The following is a 13206-nucleotide window of genomic DNA, read 5'->3' as shown; positions in this document are numbered from 1 at the left end:
CATTCCCTACCAAAGGGAGGATACAGACACGGTCAGACGAGAAATTCCCTCTGGCAGACACGGGGCGCCCACAGATTTGCGCTGATGTGGCCTAACCGACGCAGGCGCCGCGAGGCGTGGTCGGCCCCGCAGAGGCCCGCTGGGAGCCGGAGAGGAGCATGCGCGGAACCCCGCAGGGGCGCGGGGCGCTGGCGCGACATCCCGGCCATGGCGGAGGAGCGGGGCCGAGACGAAGACCCTGGTCCCAACCCGTCGGTGCTGTTCCTGCACCCGGACCTGGGCGTGGGCGGCGCCGAGCGGCTGGTACTGGACGCGGCGCTGGCGCTGCAGGCGCGCGGATGTAGCGTGAAGGTCTGGACCGCGCACTACGATCCGGGCCACAGCTTCGCGGATAGTCGCGAGCTGCAGGTGCGCTGCGCGGGCGACTGGCTCCCGCGCAGCCTGGGCTGGGGCGGCCGCGGCGCGGCCGTCTGCGCCTACGTGCGCATGATCTTCTTGGCGCTGTACGTGCTGTTTCTCGGCGACGAGGAGTTCGACGTGGTCGTGTGCGACCAGGTGAGGCGGCCGTGAGTTCGGCCACGCCCGACCCCGCCTCGCCTCCTTTTCCCAGTAGGGAGGGCGCACTGCATGGCATCTGCTGAGCTCTCCCGGTTTGCGGTTCGGAAAGATCCGAACTGATCTGGAGAGATGAGAATTGGGAGTGAGACTAGTTCTCGAACTTTAGTGTGGACACATTAAAGTTGCACGTTGTCACAGGGCCCCATTCTCAGAAGCTTTCATCCTGGAGCCCTGAGGTGGGGCCCAGAAAGCTGCATTTTCGCAGGATCATCGGCGATTCTGAAATAGATGGGCCTTGGGGCTTGCTTTAAGAAGCAGAAGCGTTAGAAGTCAGCCTTCAGCCACCTTTCACTTCTGAGTAACTTGCACATCTTCTCTCTTTGCATTATTTTTGTTGACACTTCCAGGCCACATGCATCCCACTGCCTGTAGCTTTTGAGGCCAAGCCACCCCATTCGTCCTCAGTGTAGTGTTAAAAACACCAAGCTAAGCATGTCATGCCCCTGTTAAAACTTTAACATGGCTCCCTATTAGGCTTGGGAGAAGTCAGAGTTCTTTATAAATAATGTCTACTTGGATCTGGGCTCTAGCTATTTTGGACTCTACGCCTTCTTCTTTTCTTCTTTTTTTTTTCCCTCAATTTATTTTAGAAAGTAACGTTTATTCAGAACAAAAATTCAAATAGTATAAACGTTCCATCCCAGTTCCACTCCGTAAAAGTAGCCACTGTTAGCAGTTTCTCCTGGATTCTTCCCGAAATTGCCTGTGGCTGCTCTAACGTATGTGTCTGTTCTCAGATGCATCTTAATTGTAATAATGAGGATTGTGGCACACCTACTATATGATAACTTAACCTTTTTTTCACCCCAAATTTCTGTTTGAGACATCCGTATATATCGATATTAGAGATTCACTTCATGCTTCATAATGGTTGCTGGAAAATCTGCTTTTGTTTGAAAGTACTATAATTTATACATTATTCTGTTAAAGGATGCTCATTGTGACCAGTTTTTTGCAAATAGATCAGTGTTGTAGTGGGCATCCTTGTATCCTTTTTCTTTGTACTTTTGTCCGCATGTCCTTTGAGTAAATTCCTAGAAACAAAGTTGGTGTCCAAGATGGGTTTTTTTAAATTATTTTTTAAGTATTTATTTATTTTTGAGAGACAGAGAGAGACAGAACACGAGCAGGGGATGGGAAGAGAAAGAGGGAGACCCAGAACCTGAAGCGGTCTCCAGGCTCTGAGCTGTCAACACAGAGCCCAACGTGGGGCTTGAACCCACAGACTGTGAGGTCATGACCTGAACCGAAGTTCCAAAGTCGGGTGATTAGACTCAGCCACCCAAGGGCCCCTCCAAGAGTTTATTTTATTTTATTTAAAAAAAAAATTTTAATGTTTATTTATTTTCAAGAGAGAGAATGGGGGAGGGACAGAGAGAGAGAGACAGAATCCCAAGCAGGCTCCAGGGTCTGAGTTGTCAGCACAGAGCCTGACATGGGGCTTGAACCCATGAACCTCGAGATCATGACCTGAGATGAAGTCAGACACTTAACCGATTGAGCCACCCAGGTACCCCCAAAGAGTTTATTTTAAATATCAATAGCTATTGCCAAATTAAGCTTTCAAAGAGGTCGTGTCACTTTGCTCTCCCACAGTGTTATTCCTTTTATTCCATGTTCTTCCTGTTCATATTATTCCTGTTATTCCATGCTCTTGTGCACATTGGGTGTTATCAACCATTTTAATCTTTGCCAAACTGATAAGTGGAAAATGTTTCACATTTGTAATTGTGTGTTCCTTTAATTATTATTCCTGAATTACTTTGGTCATCCTTGCTTGTATAGAAGCTGTTTCTTTTTAAGAAATGTGGACATTTCCAAATATCCTGCATGTGTAACTAGTCATTAAGCATGAGGCAGCTGAGGGGCGCCTGGGTGGCTCAGTCGGTTGAGCATCCGACTTCGGCTCAAGGCATGATCTTGCAGTCTGTGAGTTCGAGCCCTGCGTCGGGCTCTGTGCTGACAGCTCAGAGCCTGGAGCTGTTTCGGATTCTATGTCTCCCTCTCTCTCTGCCCCTCCCTCGCTCATGCTCGCTCTCTCTCTCTCTCTCTCTGTCAAAAATAAATAAACATTAAAAAAAATTTTTTTAAGTAACTGAAGAGTCATCCCAAGATCATCTGTTTCGTCCTAAAATTTAAAAAAAAAAAAAAAAAAAGAGGCAGCTGAGACTAGTGAATAGGGGAAAAAAACAGCTTGGAAGTAGGAGACCTGGATTTGGTTCCATATCTGCTACTTTCTAACTAAGAAGCTTTGGATAAATCTCGCAGTATTCTTCAGGTGATAAGTGAGCTAGAGATCAAGTAACTTATACAGATTACCCAACAGGAAGGTCTCTAGGAATGCCAGCATATAGTTCATGCTTAGTAATGATTATGGTTAACATTTATTGAGCACATACTGTGTGCTAAATTCTTAAGCATTTTACACACACCTGTGCATTTAATAATCACAAAAACCATACAAGGGTTTTTGGAACTGCAGCTGTTGCCTTGTTACAGAAGAGAAAACTGAGGCACAAAGAGAGGTAGATTACTTGCTCGTGATCACACAGCTGGCAATCTTGATTCCAGAGCCTATACTATAAACTACTGTAGTTCATCTAGTTCCTTAGGAGGAGAAACACTAGATAGAGCTGCTGTGTCCATTGTGGTAGCCACTAGACACATGTGGCTCTTAAGCACTTGAAGCGTGGCTAGTCTGAACTGAGATGTGGTGTAGTGTAAAATATACATCTGATTTTAAAGGTTTAATAAAAATCAAATGTAAAGTGTCTTTTATGATAATTGATTACATTTTGGAATAATAAGAATTTGATATTCTTTAAATTTCACCCTTAAAAAATTTGTAGTATGGTTATTAGATTTTTACTTCTGTCGAACAGCGCTGTTCTAGAGGAAACATTTGGATCTGCAGCTGTAAGTACTTAGCACACAGCCAGCAGGTGTCTGTGAGCCTTCTATACACCAGCCATTGTACTGGATGAGAGTCTAGGGGAACACAAGCAGAATCAGACATTGCCCACAATGAGCCCACAGACTAGCAGGCAGGGTGGATGGGTATGCTTTTGACTGGTTGAAGTTGAGTTGACCAGTCTATATCTGCTGTTGATTTTTGCTTTGGCTAGGTGTCTGCCTGTATCCCAGTGCTCAAGCTGGCCAGACGGCGTAAGAAGATCCTGTTTTATTGTCATTTCCCAGATCTGCTGCTCACCAGGAGAGATTCATTGCTTAAACGCTTATACAGGGCTCCGATCGACTGGATAGAGGAATATACCACAGGCATGGCAGACTGCATCTTGGTCAACAGCCGGTTTACAGCTGCCATTTTCAAGGAAACATTCAAGTCCCTATCTCACGTAGACCCTGATATCCTCTACCCATCTCTGAATGTCACCAGCTTTGACTCAGCTGTTTCTGAAAAGCTTGATGACCTCATCCCCAAGGGGAAGAAATTCCTGTTCCTCTCCATCAACAGATACGAAAGGAAGAAAAATCTGACTTTGGCGCTGGAAGCCCTCATAAAACTGCGTGGAAGATTGACATCCCAAGATTGGGACAAGGTTCACCTAATCATGGCAGGTGGGTATGACGAAAGAGTCCTGGAGAATGTGGAACACTATCAGGAATTGAAGAAAATGGTCCAGCAGTCCGACCTTGCACAGTATGTGACCTTCCTGCGGTCTTTCTCAGACAAACAGAAAATCTCACTCCTCTGCGGCTGTACCTGCGTGCTTTACACACCAAGCAATGAACACTTTGGCATCGTCCCTTTGGAGGCCATGTACATGCAGTGCCCAGTCATTGCTGTTAATTCGGGTGGGCCCTTGGAGTCCATCGTCCACGGTGTCACAGGGTTTCTGTGTGAGCCTGACCCTGTGCACTTCTCAGAAGCAATGGAAAAGTTCATCCATGAACCTTCCTTAAAAGCCACAATGGGACTGGCCGGGAGAGCCAGGGTGAAGGAAAAGTTTTCCTCTGAAGCTTTTACGGAACAGCTCTACCAGTATGTCGCCAAACTGCTGGTATAATCAGAATTTTTTAAAGGCCTTTATGCTGTATTCATAATTTCATTTTCTGTAGCTTGTAGACTCACTTTTGAAACCAAGAAAGAAACCTAGAATCTATTACAGACAAGATTAAAAGAAAAATATACTTGAATCTTGAATCTGAGCCACTTTACTATACACCACACCTTCCCATCTACTTTTTCAGAAAAAGAAGGTATGTTTTATGCTATGATTATTCCACGTCTTACCAGTATTGATTAAGATATAAAAATGATACAGTTCTACATTCAGCAGAGTATTTTAATTATATTTTCTCTGGATTTTTGTTGCTCTGCCTATGAATTTTGAGTCATAGTGTGCCTTACTTGGTTTTGATAGTCTAAGTACGTCATCATTAAAGTCGATTAATTTGGGTTCATAGCATAATGAAAACAGGGTCACCGTAGTTCCCAAAATCAATGCACCTAAGCCTTCACTGTCCTCCATTAGGAAATTTTTGTTAGTCATACCTTTTGCCTGGATCCATAGCAAGAATGTTCTGTACTTTTTTACAAAGATGATTTATTATGTTTTTGCACACTGAGACATTACATTAATAGATGTTTATCATAGGAAAAGAAAATAACATTAGATTTGGACCTCTTGATCTGTGTGGTATTGTTAGGAACGTAGACAACCAGGTCTGAAGTCCAAAACTAGAGTAAACTAGATGTTGAAGTGAGGGGACAGTGTCACTCATGAGTGTGCCTCTTCCGTACGGTTGGCATCTTCATGTCCTCAGAGTCCTCAGCTTTGTTAATGTTGGTGTTTTGTTAAGTGAGCTCCTACCAAGTGTAAGCCACAATTGCTTTGTATCCTTCAAGGCCTGCCTTAGGTGCCATGGCTGTGAGGCTTAACCCTCCTCCCTCCTCCCAGCCTGCACGTGGTGTTTGCCTTCCATGTACCCTAGCCCTTGCGGGGCACTGACCAGTCTTACAGTTCCTTACTTAGCTGTTGGTCTAAGGACAAATAAACATTAAAGCACTTTTCAACGTATCTTTACAGATAAACTTATTTATTTTTTTATTCCCTCCCAGCGTGGGGCCTGAACTCACAACCCTAAGATCAAGAGTCCCATGTTCTACCAACTGATCCAGTCAAGCACCCCAAAGGCTAAATTCAATTTTTTTTTAGTTTATTTATTTTGAGAGAGAGCACATGTGCACATGTGAGCCGTGGAGGGGCAGAGAGAGAGGGAGAGAGAGAATCCCAAGCAGGCTCCGCATCGTCAGCACAGAGCCCGACACAGGGCTCAATCCCACAAACCGTGAGATCATGACCTGAGCCGAAATCTAGAGTCAGACAGACACTCAACTGACTGAGACACCCAGATACCCCAAATTCATTTTTAAAAAAGAGCAGTGATCGCTAGCCAAAGGCTCCACGTTCATCAATTCTCAGAGCACAGACCTGAGAGCCTAACAGCCTGTGGCAGTGACTGGGCAAATTACTTAATTTTTGTGCCTCAACTTCTTCATCAGCTGTAATATTCTATGTTCTTCACAGAGTAGTTATGATAGATTACCATACTATATGTAAAGTACTTAAAACAGTACTTGGCACGTGGGATGGGCTACATAAATATTAGCTATTTTGTAATGTGGGGATATTGAAAACTGCAGAAGTTCCATGTGGGTTCATGCTGCGCTTTGGGGGTTCTTTACAGAATGAACTTTCAGGTTGTAATTTATCACCTTAGTCTGTATCACAGGAATATTTTAATATTTAATATGCAATAAAATGACTGTACCAAAAAAGGAGTTCTCTAAAATGAGAGTCAAATATATGAAGTCTTTTGTGGAATGAAAAGTTGACTTTGCTTTTCTTTGTCATTGTGAAAGCTTACAGTCCAATAAAGTTGGTCATCCCCATTTTGTGGGTTTTGTGTTTTGTGGCCTGGTGCACGTGTTCCTCCAAGGAACCACAGGCTTTGCAGAAAGGCCTGGTGGCTCAGACCACTGAGTTTAGGACAGAGTCATGCATGCTCTGATCCATAACTGGTGTTTACCCCTTCAGAGCACTACAACTTTTGCCTATTTGGCCATTTTTACGCAGATCCTAGCAAAATGGACTACAGGACTTCATGGGCCTTAAGTTTAATTTCCCTTCTTTGTCTACCCCGGCAGGTGACAATAAGACCAAAGATGGGGGGTGAAGGATGCAGAACTCTGCGTGCCGTGAGCTTCTAGCCCCTGATGGATTCGCTCCTGGCTCCTAGACCTAGGATGGAGCTTTGCCCATAAGATGTATTCACAGCTTCCAAAACTAAGCTGGAGCTAGGGAAAATAGAAGCATGGCACACTGAAGTGAGTTGTCCAGGACCCTATCAATAGTAATTCTTCTAGCAATCACTGTGTGCTGGGCATGACAATTCATAGCAGACAACTGATCTATCCTAACGGTTCTATGAGGCGTGTGGGTTCTTGCCTTTATAGGTGAGTGTGGTTAAGCAGCTTGCCTGTGTCACACAGCGCGGAGGGATGAACAGTCTCCAGGCTCTCCGGTTCCACAGTCCAACCACTCTACCATTCCGTTTGCCTTCCCCCTAACCAAACTCATTGTGTGGCCCTTCTTCCGTGAAACCCTCTACAGCACTGCAGGCGGGCCTGTTGAGGTCCTCAGGGTTAGAAAGGTTTTGCCAATCGTTTTCCCTTTTCAGCCTCAGAGCCATCTCGTGAGATGCCTCTGGTTATCCCCCATTTTATCCCCCAGGGAGCTCAGGGAGATGAAAGGCTTGCTCAAGGGCACACAGCTAAAAAGGGAATGAGCCAGGATTCACCACAGCTACCCAATCCATCCAGGACTGCACATACCAGGAAATCTTAGCCCGTCCCCCCTCGGTAAATACCGCAAACTTCAGAGTTTGCAAAGGTCTTTCCAGGTTGTCTCATTTGCTCTTCACAGGGTCGCTGCAGATAGTTCTTGTAGCTGTGTTGACAGTGGAAAAGCTGCAGCTTGCAGCTAGGAAGCCCTGGGGCTGTAACGAACCCAGCTGTCTGATGCCAGATCGGCAAGGTCCAACAGATGCCTCTCCAGTAAATGCTTCGCCACCTCTACCCTGCCCAGTCCCCAGCCCCACGTGTGCTACCTGGCTCCACCTCTCCTAACGTAAGGAGAATGAGGCACCTACGCGCACGCTTCACCGACCTGCTGTCTGTTCGCCTCTGTCAGTGGCGCCAACTGCCCTGTGACCGCCTTTCTTTGCGTTTCCAACTCCCACTATCAAATCCACTCAGCTGAATAGGACCCCAGAGGTCACCCAGCCTAATTTGTTCTTGCACAGGTGGGAAAACTGAGGCCTCAAAAGAAAAAAGGACCTGCCTGAGGTCACACAGTGTCATCGTAACTCTCCTGTAACTTCTTAATGAAGCCCCTCACATCCCCTCCACTTTTATCAAAAACCTCATCTCCTGCCACTTCCTTTGAACCCCTCAGTTTTTTATCCCTAACCTGAGCCTCTGCAACTCCATCCCCAGCAGCCTATGAGAATGCCACGATCCAAACACCAGTGCCATGCCTACTAGCTGGGGGATGGGAGCTTTCCAAATGCCAGACTCCGTTTCCGACCTGTCCTCTGATCAAACAGTAACCCTTGGGAGGGAGGAAAGAGAGGGATTTTACCATACTGATTCCTGAGCCAAGGGGCTGCTGGAGCCAGCACTCTGGCCTTGTCAGAAGGATCGGAGGATTGCATGGGGCTCACAATAAGGGTGAATTGTTGTGACCCAGAGATGTGAACATGAGCAAAACTATCACTAGGCCAGCTACTGATGTCATTTCAGACAAATATAGAAGACAGTGTGTGTGTGTGTGTGTGTGTGTGTGTGTGTGTGTGTTGGGGGCGGAGGGGTACAGGCGTAGATGGGGCTTACCTTTGTGACCTGCCACTCACCCAAGATGTTGGCAGGCACAATTAGAACAGACTGCTAAAACGATTAAATCAGATTGGCCTTTGTTTTTCTGGATTACTTCTAGAATTCCAGGGTTCCACAACTATTGAGAAGGTGTCTTGATGCCAATAATCCTGAAGTCTACGTTTCCTTATCCATAAAGTGGTATGATCAGAACTAAGTAGCCTGACCCACGGGGCGGTTGTGGAGAAGGACAGATAAGAGCGAGTTGGAGGGGCTGAATCAGTATGTAAATGAGTGAGCCAGAGGATGTGAAGCTGATTTGTAAATTACAGCGTGTCATGAGCTTGTTAGGGATGAAGGCAGTGTTTCACAGGCTGGATGAATTGCCCTTAAGAGTAGCGTTGGGAGTCTGCCTGTGCCAGGGCAAGTCACACCATGGGGCAATGGACAGGTGGTTTAAACCACCCCAAAAGGAGTAGTTCCCTGTCAATTTGTGCACTGCTTAACTCAACATTGGGAGGTTTCCCAACAGTCAAGACAGTGTGGTACCAAAGTGAGGACAGACAACGAATAGATCAATCCAACAGAACTGAGTCCTAAAATACATCTGCACATATGCAGTCAATTGATTTTTGCCAAAGGTGCTGAGAAACTCAACGGGGAAAAGATTTGTCTATTCAAGAAATGGCGTGGAACAATTGGATACCTGTATGGGGGAGAAAAAAACCTCAACCTTTACCACACACGATACACAAAAATGAACTTGAAGGGGATTCTAGGCCTAAATATAAAAGCTAGACTGCAGAACTTAGAAAAGAAAACAGAAGAAAATCTCCATAACCTTGGGGTAGGGAAAGATGTCCTAGATAGGACACAAAAAGCACAAAGCCTAAAGGGAAAGATTGATAAGTCAAGTCTCATCAAAATTAAAAACTGCTGCTCTTCAAAGGACACTGTGTTTTAAAAAAATGAAAAGGCAAGACACAGACTGAGAGAAAATATTCATAGTTAATTTATCTGATAAAGACCTGCAGCCAGGATATGTAAAGAATTCTTAACAACTCAAAAGGACAAATAACCCACATTTTTTAAAGAGCAGAAGATTCGAAAGGCCACTTTGCAGAAAGTATGCACATAGCCCATAAGCACATGAGAAGATGCTCAACATCATAGGTCATCAAGAAAATGGAAATTTAAACCACAACGAGACACCAGTACACGCCCATAGAATGAAAGACTCTCAGTAAGAATGTTGACAAACATATGGAACACCTAGACTCTCACCCATTGCTGGTGGAAATATTAAAAAGTACGCTTTGGAAAGCACTTTGACAGTTTCTTACAAAGTTAAACATGACACCAGCCGTCCAAACCAACAATTCCCCTTCTAGGTATTTTGCTTAAAATAAGTGAACACATATATCTGAACAAAGACTTATTCACATATTCATAGCAGTTTAATGTATTAATAGTCAAAAGCTGAAAACAATCCAAGTGCCCATCAATAGGTGAATGATAATAGATCAACAAAATGTGGTTGTATTATACAATGGAACACTTCTCGGCAATAAAAAGGAGTGAACTAGCAGTAAACACAATGACACGGATGAATCTCAAAAGCCTGCTGCTGAGAGAAAGAGGCCAGGCACAAAAGAATTCATACTGTTAGTAGGAAACTTCAGAGAAAAAAATCCAATCTACAGTGACAGAAAGCGGGTCACTATTTTCTTGCAGCCCAGGGTGAGGCCGAGACCAGCTAGGTAAGGGCATAAAGAAACTTTGTGAGGATGAAAGTGTTTTATGTATTTATTATGATGCTGGTTATAAAGATGTATGAATTTATCAGAACTAATAAAATATGGGCTTAAAATAAAGGTATGTTATTGTATGGAAATTAAACCTCAAAGTTGTTTTAAAGCACATGTGCTGCAGTTTCATTTTTATGGGAAATGAAAGATGTTGTAAGTGAATAAATGTGAAAGGACAGGAGCGTAGGTAATTATAAAAGTTTCTACTAGAATATACACCAATGTGATGACTTTGGTTGCCCCCAGGTAAGTGTGACTATCAAAATGCATTAAATTCTTCTTCTGTGTGTATTTTCTGATGTGGCATAAGTTGCCTTTCTCATAAGAAAATAAAAGAAAATTGAACATAAAAGTATAAAAGAATCTTAATGGTCAGTTATGTTTTTACAACATATTTTTAGATATTTGTGTTTCTGACGATGGCCCTACTGGGGATGTACTATATTGTTCTATATTAATCTGTATTATTATGTATCAAAATTAGTCCAACTTTTTACAGTTATGAGCAGCCTCAAGGAGAAATAACTTGAATTTCTAAAAGCAAATATTTAAACTTTTAAGAAGGAAATTTCAAAAGGAGAAGCATAAAAAAATAGACACATGAGAAGGTTGCCAAACTGCCTACCAATACACACACACAAAAATAGCAATTGTCAAAAACAAAAATCACTAACTGGTAATGTTTCTTTTCAACCCAAATCACCATGTTGACCAGCTTGCTTTCAGCCAAATGTGAGGCCTCTGTTGTGTTGTGGGACCAGGAAACCTAACTCAACACTCCAGTTCACTAGAGCAGTACAATATCCTGTGTCAGGACGTATGTACCACTCTTTAACATTCTTCACAATTAGGACTCTTGGTTGCAAGTGACAGAAACCCAATACTAGCTTAGGCAGGCAAGGGAATTTTGGGGAATCTGCAGGGATGGATCATGTTATCACAAGGAAAAGTTGCACACCGGAACCAGGAGAAGTGCAGGGGTGTGTCTGGCTTGAGGATCAAATAAAACTAGAAATTCAGATGCCACCAGAATACCATTTCTGTGTAGCAGACTTCGTTGTCATTCATTGTAGACCAGTTTCTTCCTCGTGGCAGGAAACACAGTCACCAATAGCAGCAGAGATCTCCCTCTTACTCCCTCTTGCATCGTCCAGGTGGATCAGGTCCTCTTTTTCAGAGTTTGGAGAAACATCAGTGAAGGACGGAGACAGACCCTTCTCTTAATGCAGCAAGTCAGGGGCAAGTTTCTACGGTTTGCTAGGCGCAGGTTGACTCCCACAGACTGTGGCCAGGATCCAGAATCCAGGATCCCACAGCAGCAGGACTCATACAGCTAGAAGGAAGCCCAGGGCAGAGGAAGGAGGCAGAGGTCAGTGAGTCAGGCAGACAAAGCAGGTGTCCTCTCCAGTACTTAAAATGGAGATCCTTTAAAATAGTCCACTCAATGGCCCTGGCAAACAAACCATCCCTTCCCACATACATTTTGCCAATTGCTTCCACTTTTACAATAAACCTACTATCTGTTTAGGACCCACCTTGTGCAAGGGACTGGAATAAAGAAATGAAATTGCTAACATGTAATACTCTCTAACTAGAATTCTGCCTTGTTTGATATTAATATTCCCAAACCTGATTTTCTTGATCACATTTGAGTAATCATATTTTACCCATATTTTAACTTAGAATATTTTATTTTTTGGTTTGTTTAATAAGAGGAGCAACCTTGGATTTAGGGGTTTTTTCCCCCTTCATATCTAAGAGTATTGGCCTTTGATTTTTTTTAAATTGTTTTAATGTTTACTTATTTTTGAGAGAGTGTGAATGGCGGAGGGTCAGAGAGAGGGAGACAAAATCTGAAGCAGGCTCCACGCTCTGTCAGCACAGAGCCTGACATGGGGCTTGAAATCATGGACTGTGAGATCATGAGCTGAGCCGAAGTCAGACACTTAAGTGACTGAGCCATCCAGGTGCCCCAGCCTTTGATGTTTAATGAACAATTACCAGAATTGCTTTTATTACACCTTTAGATAGGTAGGAAGGTAGGTAGGTAGATAGATAGATAGATGATAGATGATAATCTGTTCTACCTTCTTTTTTTTTTTCTTAAAAAAATTACCTGCTTTCTGGGGCGTCTGGGTAGCTCAGTCGGTTAAGAGTCCGACTCTTAGTTTCAGCTTGCGTCATGATCTCACAGTGTGTGAGTTCAAACCTCTCGTCAGGCTCTGTGCTGACGGTGCAGGGCCTGCTTGGGATTCTCTCTCTCTCCCTCTCTCTCTGGCCCTCCCCCACTCCCTCTCTCTCCCTCTCTCTCTCTCTCAAAAATAAATAAATAAAACTTAAAAAAATTTTTTTAAATCACCTGCTTTCTCTTTCCCATTCTTCATTCTTTTGATCTGCATTGTTATATGCTGTTATCCCATTATTTTAATATACATAATTTCTTTCAAGGTATTTTAATCTTTTGATGTCTATTTAACAAGATATTCGCTATGATTGCTTAGACTTATTTCAGTGCAATCCACTGGTCTCACTGCGTTCCTACAAGCTCTTAGCTGCCATCCTTGTGTTCCCTCCGTGTGGAATACTACCTTTGAATGACATATTTTTCAGAGAGAATATATGCATTTGCATAATTAATTCCTACTGCTTTCACATATAAGTAGCTTGATTATATATACACTCTTGAATCCCATGTTTTTCTTTGAAAGCTTTGCAAATGTGTTATATTCTAGGCAGCTTTTCCTATAGTATGTTCTGGGGGAATAAGCTGTAAGAGATGCTTCAGGTAAAAGGACTCTGTGATCATATAAATACAGGAAATGTCCCATACACCTGGAGTTGTGCCAGATAAAGCAGCATAGTGAAGGCCAGGAGACATCC

The 13206-nt window shown here is 43.7% G+C and overlaps 1 protein-coding gene across 1 annotated transcript; it reads left to right on the top strand.

Moving 5' to 3' along the window:
• The first annotated feature begins 136 nt into the window (after positions 1-136).
• On the top strand, positions 137-6538 carry ALG2 (ALG2 alpha-1,3/1,6-mannosyltransferase). Its single transcript, XM_019454360.2, has 2 exons — positions 137-555; positions 3744-6538. The coding sequence occupies exons 1-2, from the start codon at positions 208-210 to the stop codon at positions 4644-4646; spliced, it is 1251 nt and encodes a 416-aa protein (XP_019309905.2). The 5' UTR covers positions 137-207; the 3' UTR covers positions 4647-6538.
• The last annotated feature ends 6668 nt before the right edge of the window (positions 6539-13206 follow it).

Source organism: Panthera pardus, unplaced genomic scaffold (assembly GCF_024362965.1).
Source record: "Panthera pardus isolate Hobbes unplaced genomic scaffold, ASM2436296v1 HiC_scaffold_20, whole genome shotgun sequence".
NCBI classification, from domain to species: domain Eukaryota; kingdom Metazoa; phylum Chordata; class Mammalia; order Carnivora; family Felidae; genus Panthera; species Panthera pardus.
The sequence above is the reverse complement of the archived record's forward strand: the minus strand, read 5'-3'. Positions and strand labels throughout refer to the sequence as shown.

Excerpts from the sequence above, each read along its gene's own strand:
- ALG2 (XM_019454360.2), top strand. The coding sequence starts at position 208 with ATGGCGGAGGAGCGGGGCCGAGACGAAGACCCTGGTCCCAACCCGTCG. Across the intron at positions 556-3,743 it reads ACGTGGTCGTGTGCGACCAG|GTGTCTGCCTGTATCCCAGT; the intron begins GTGAGGCGGCCG and ends TGCTTTGGCTAG.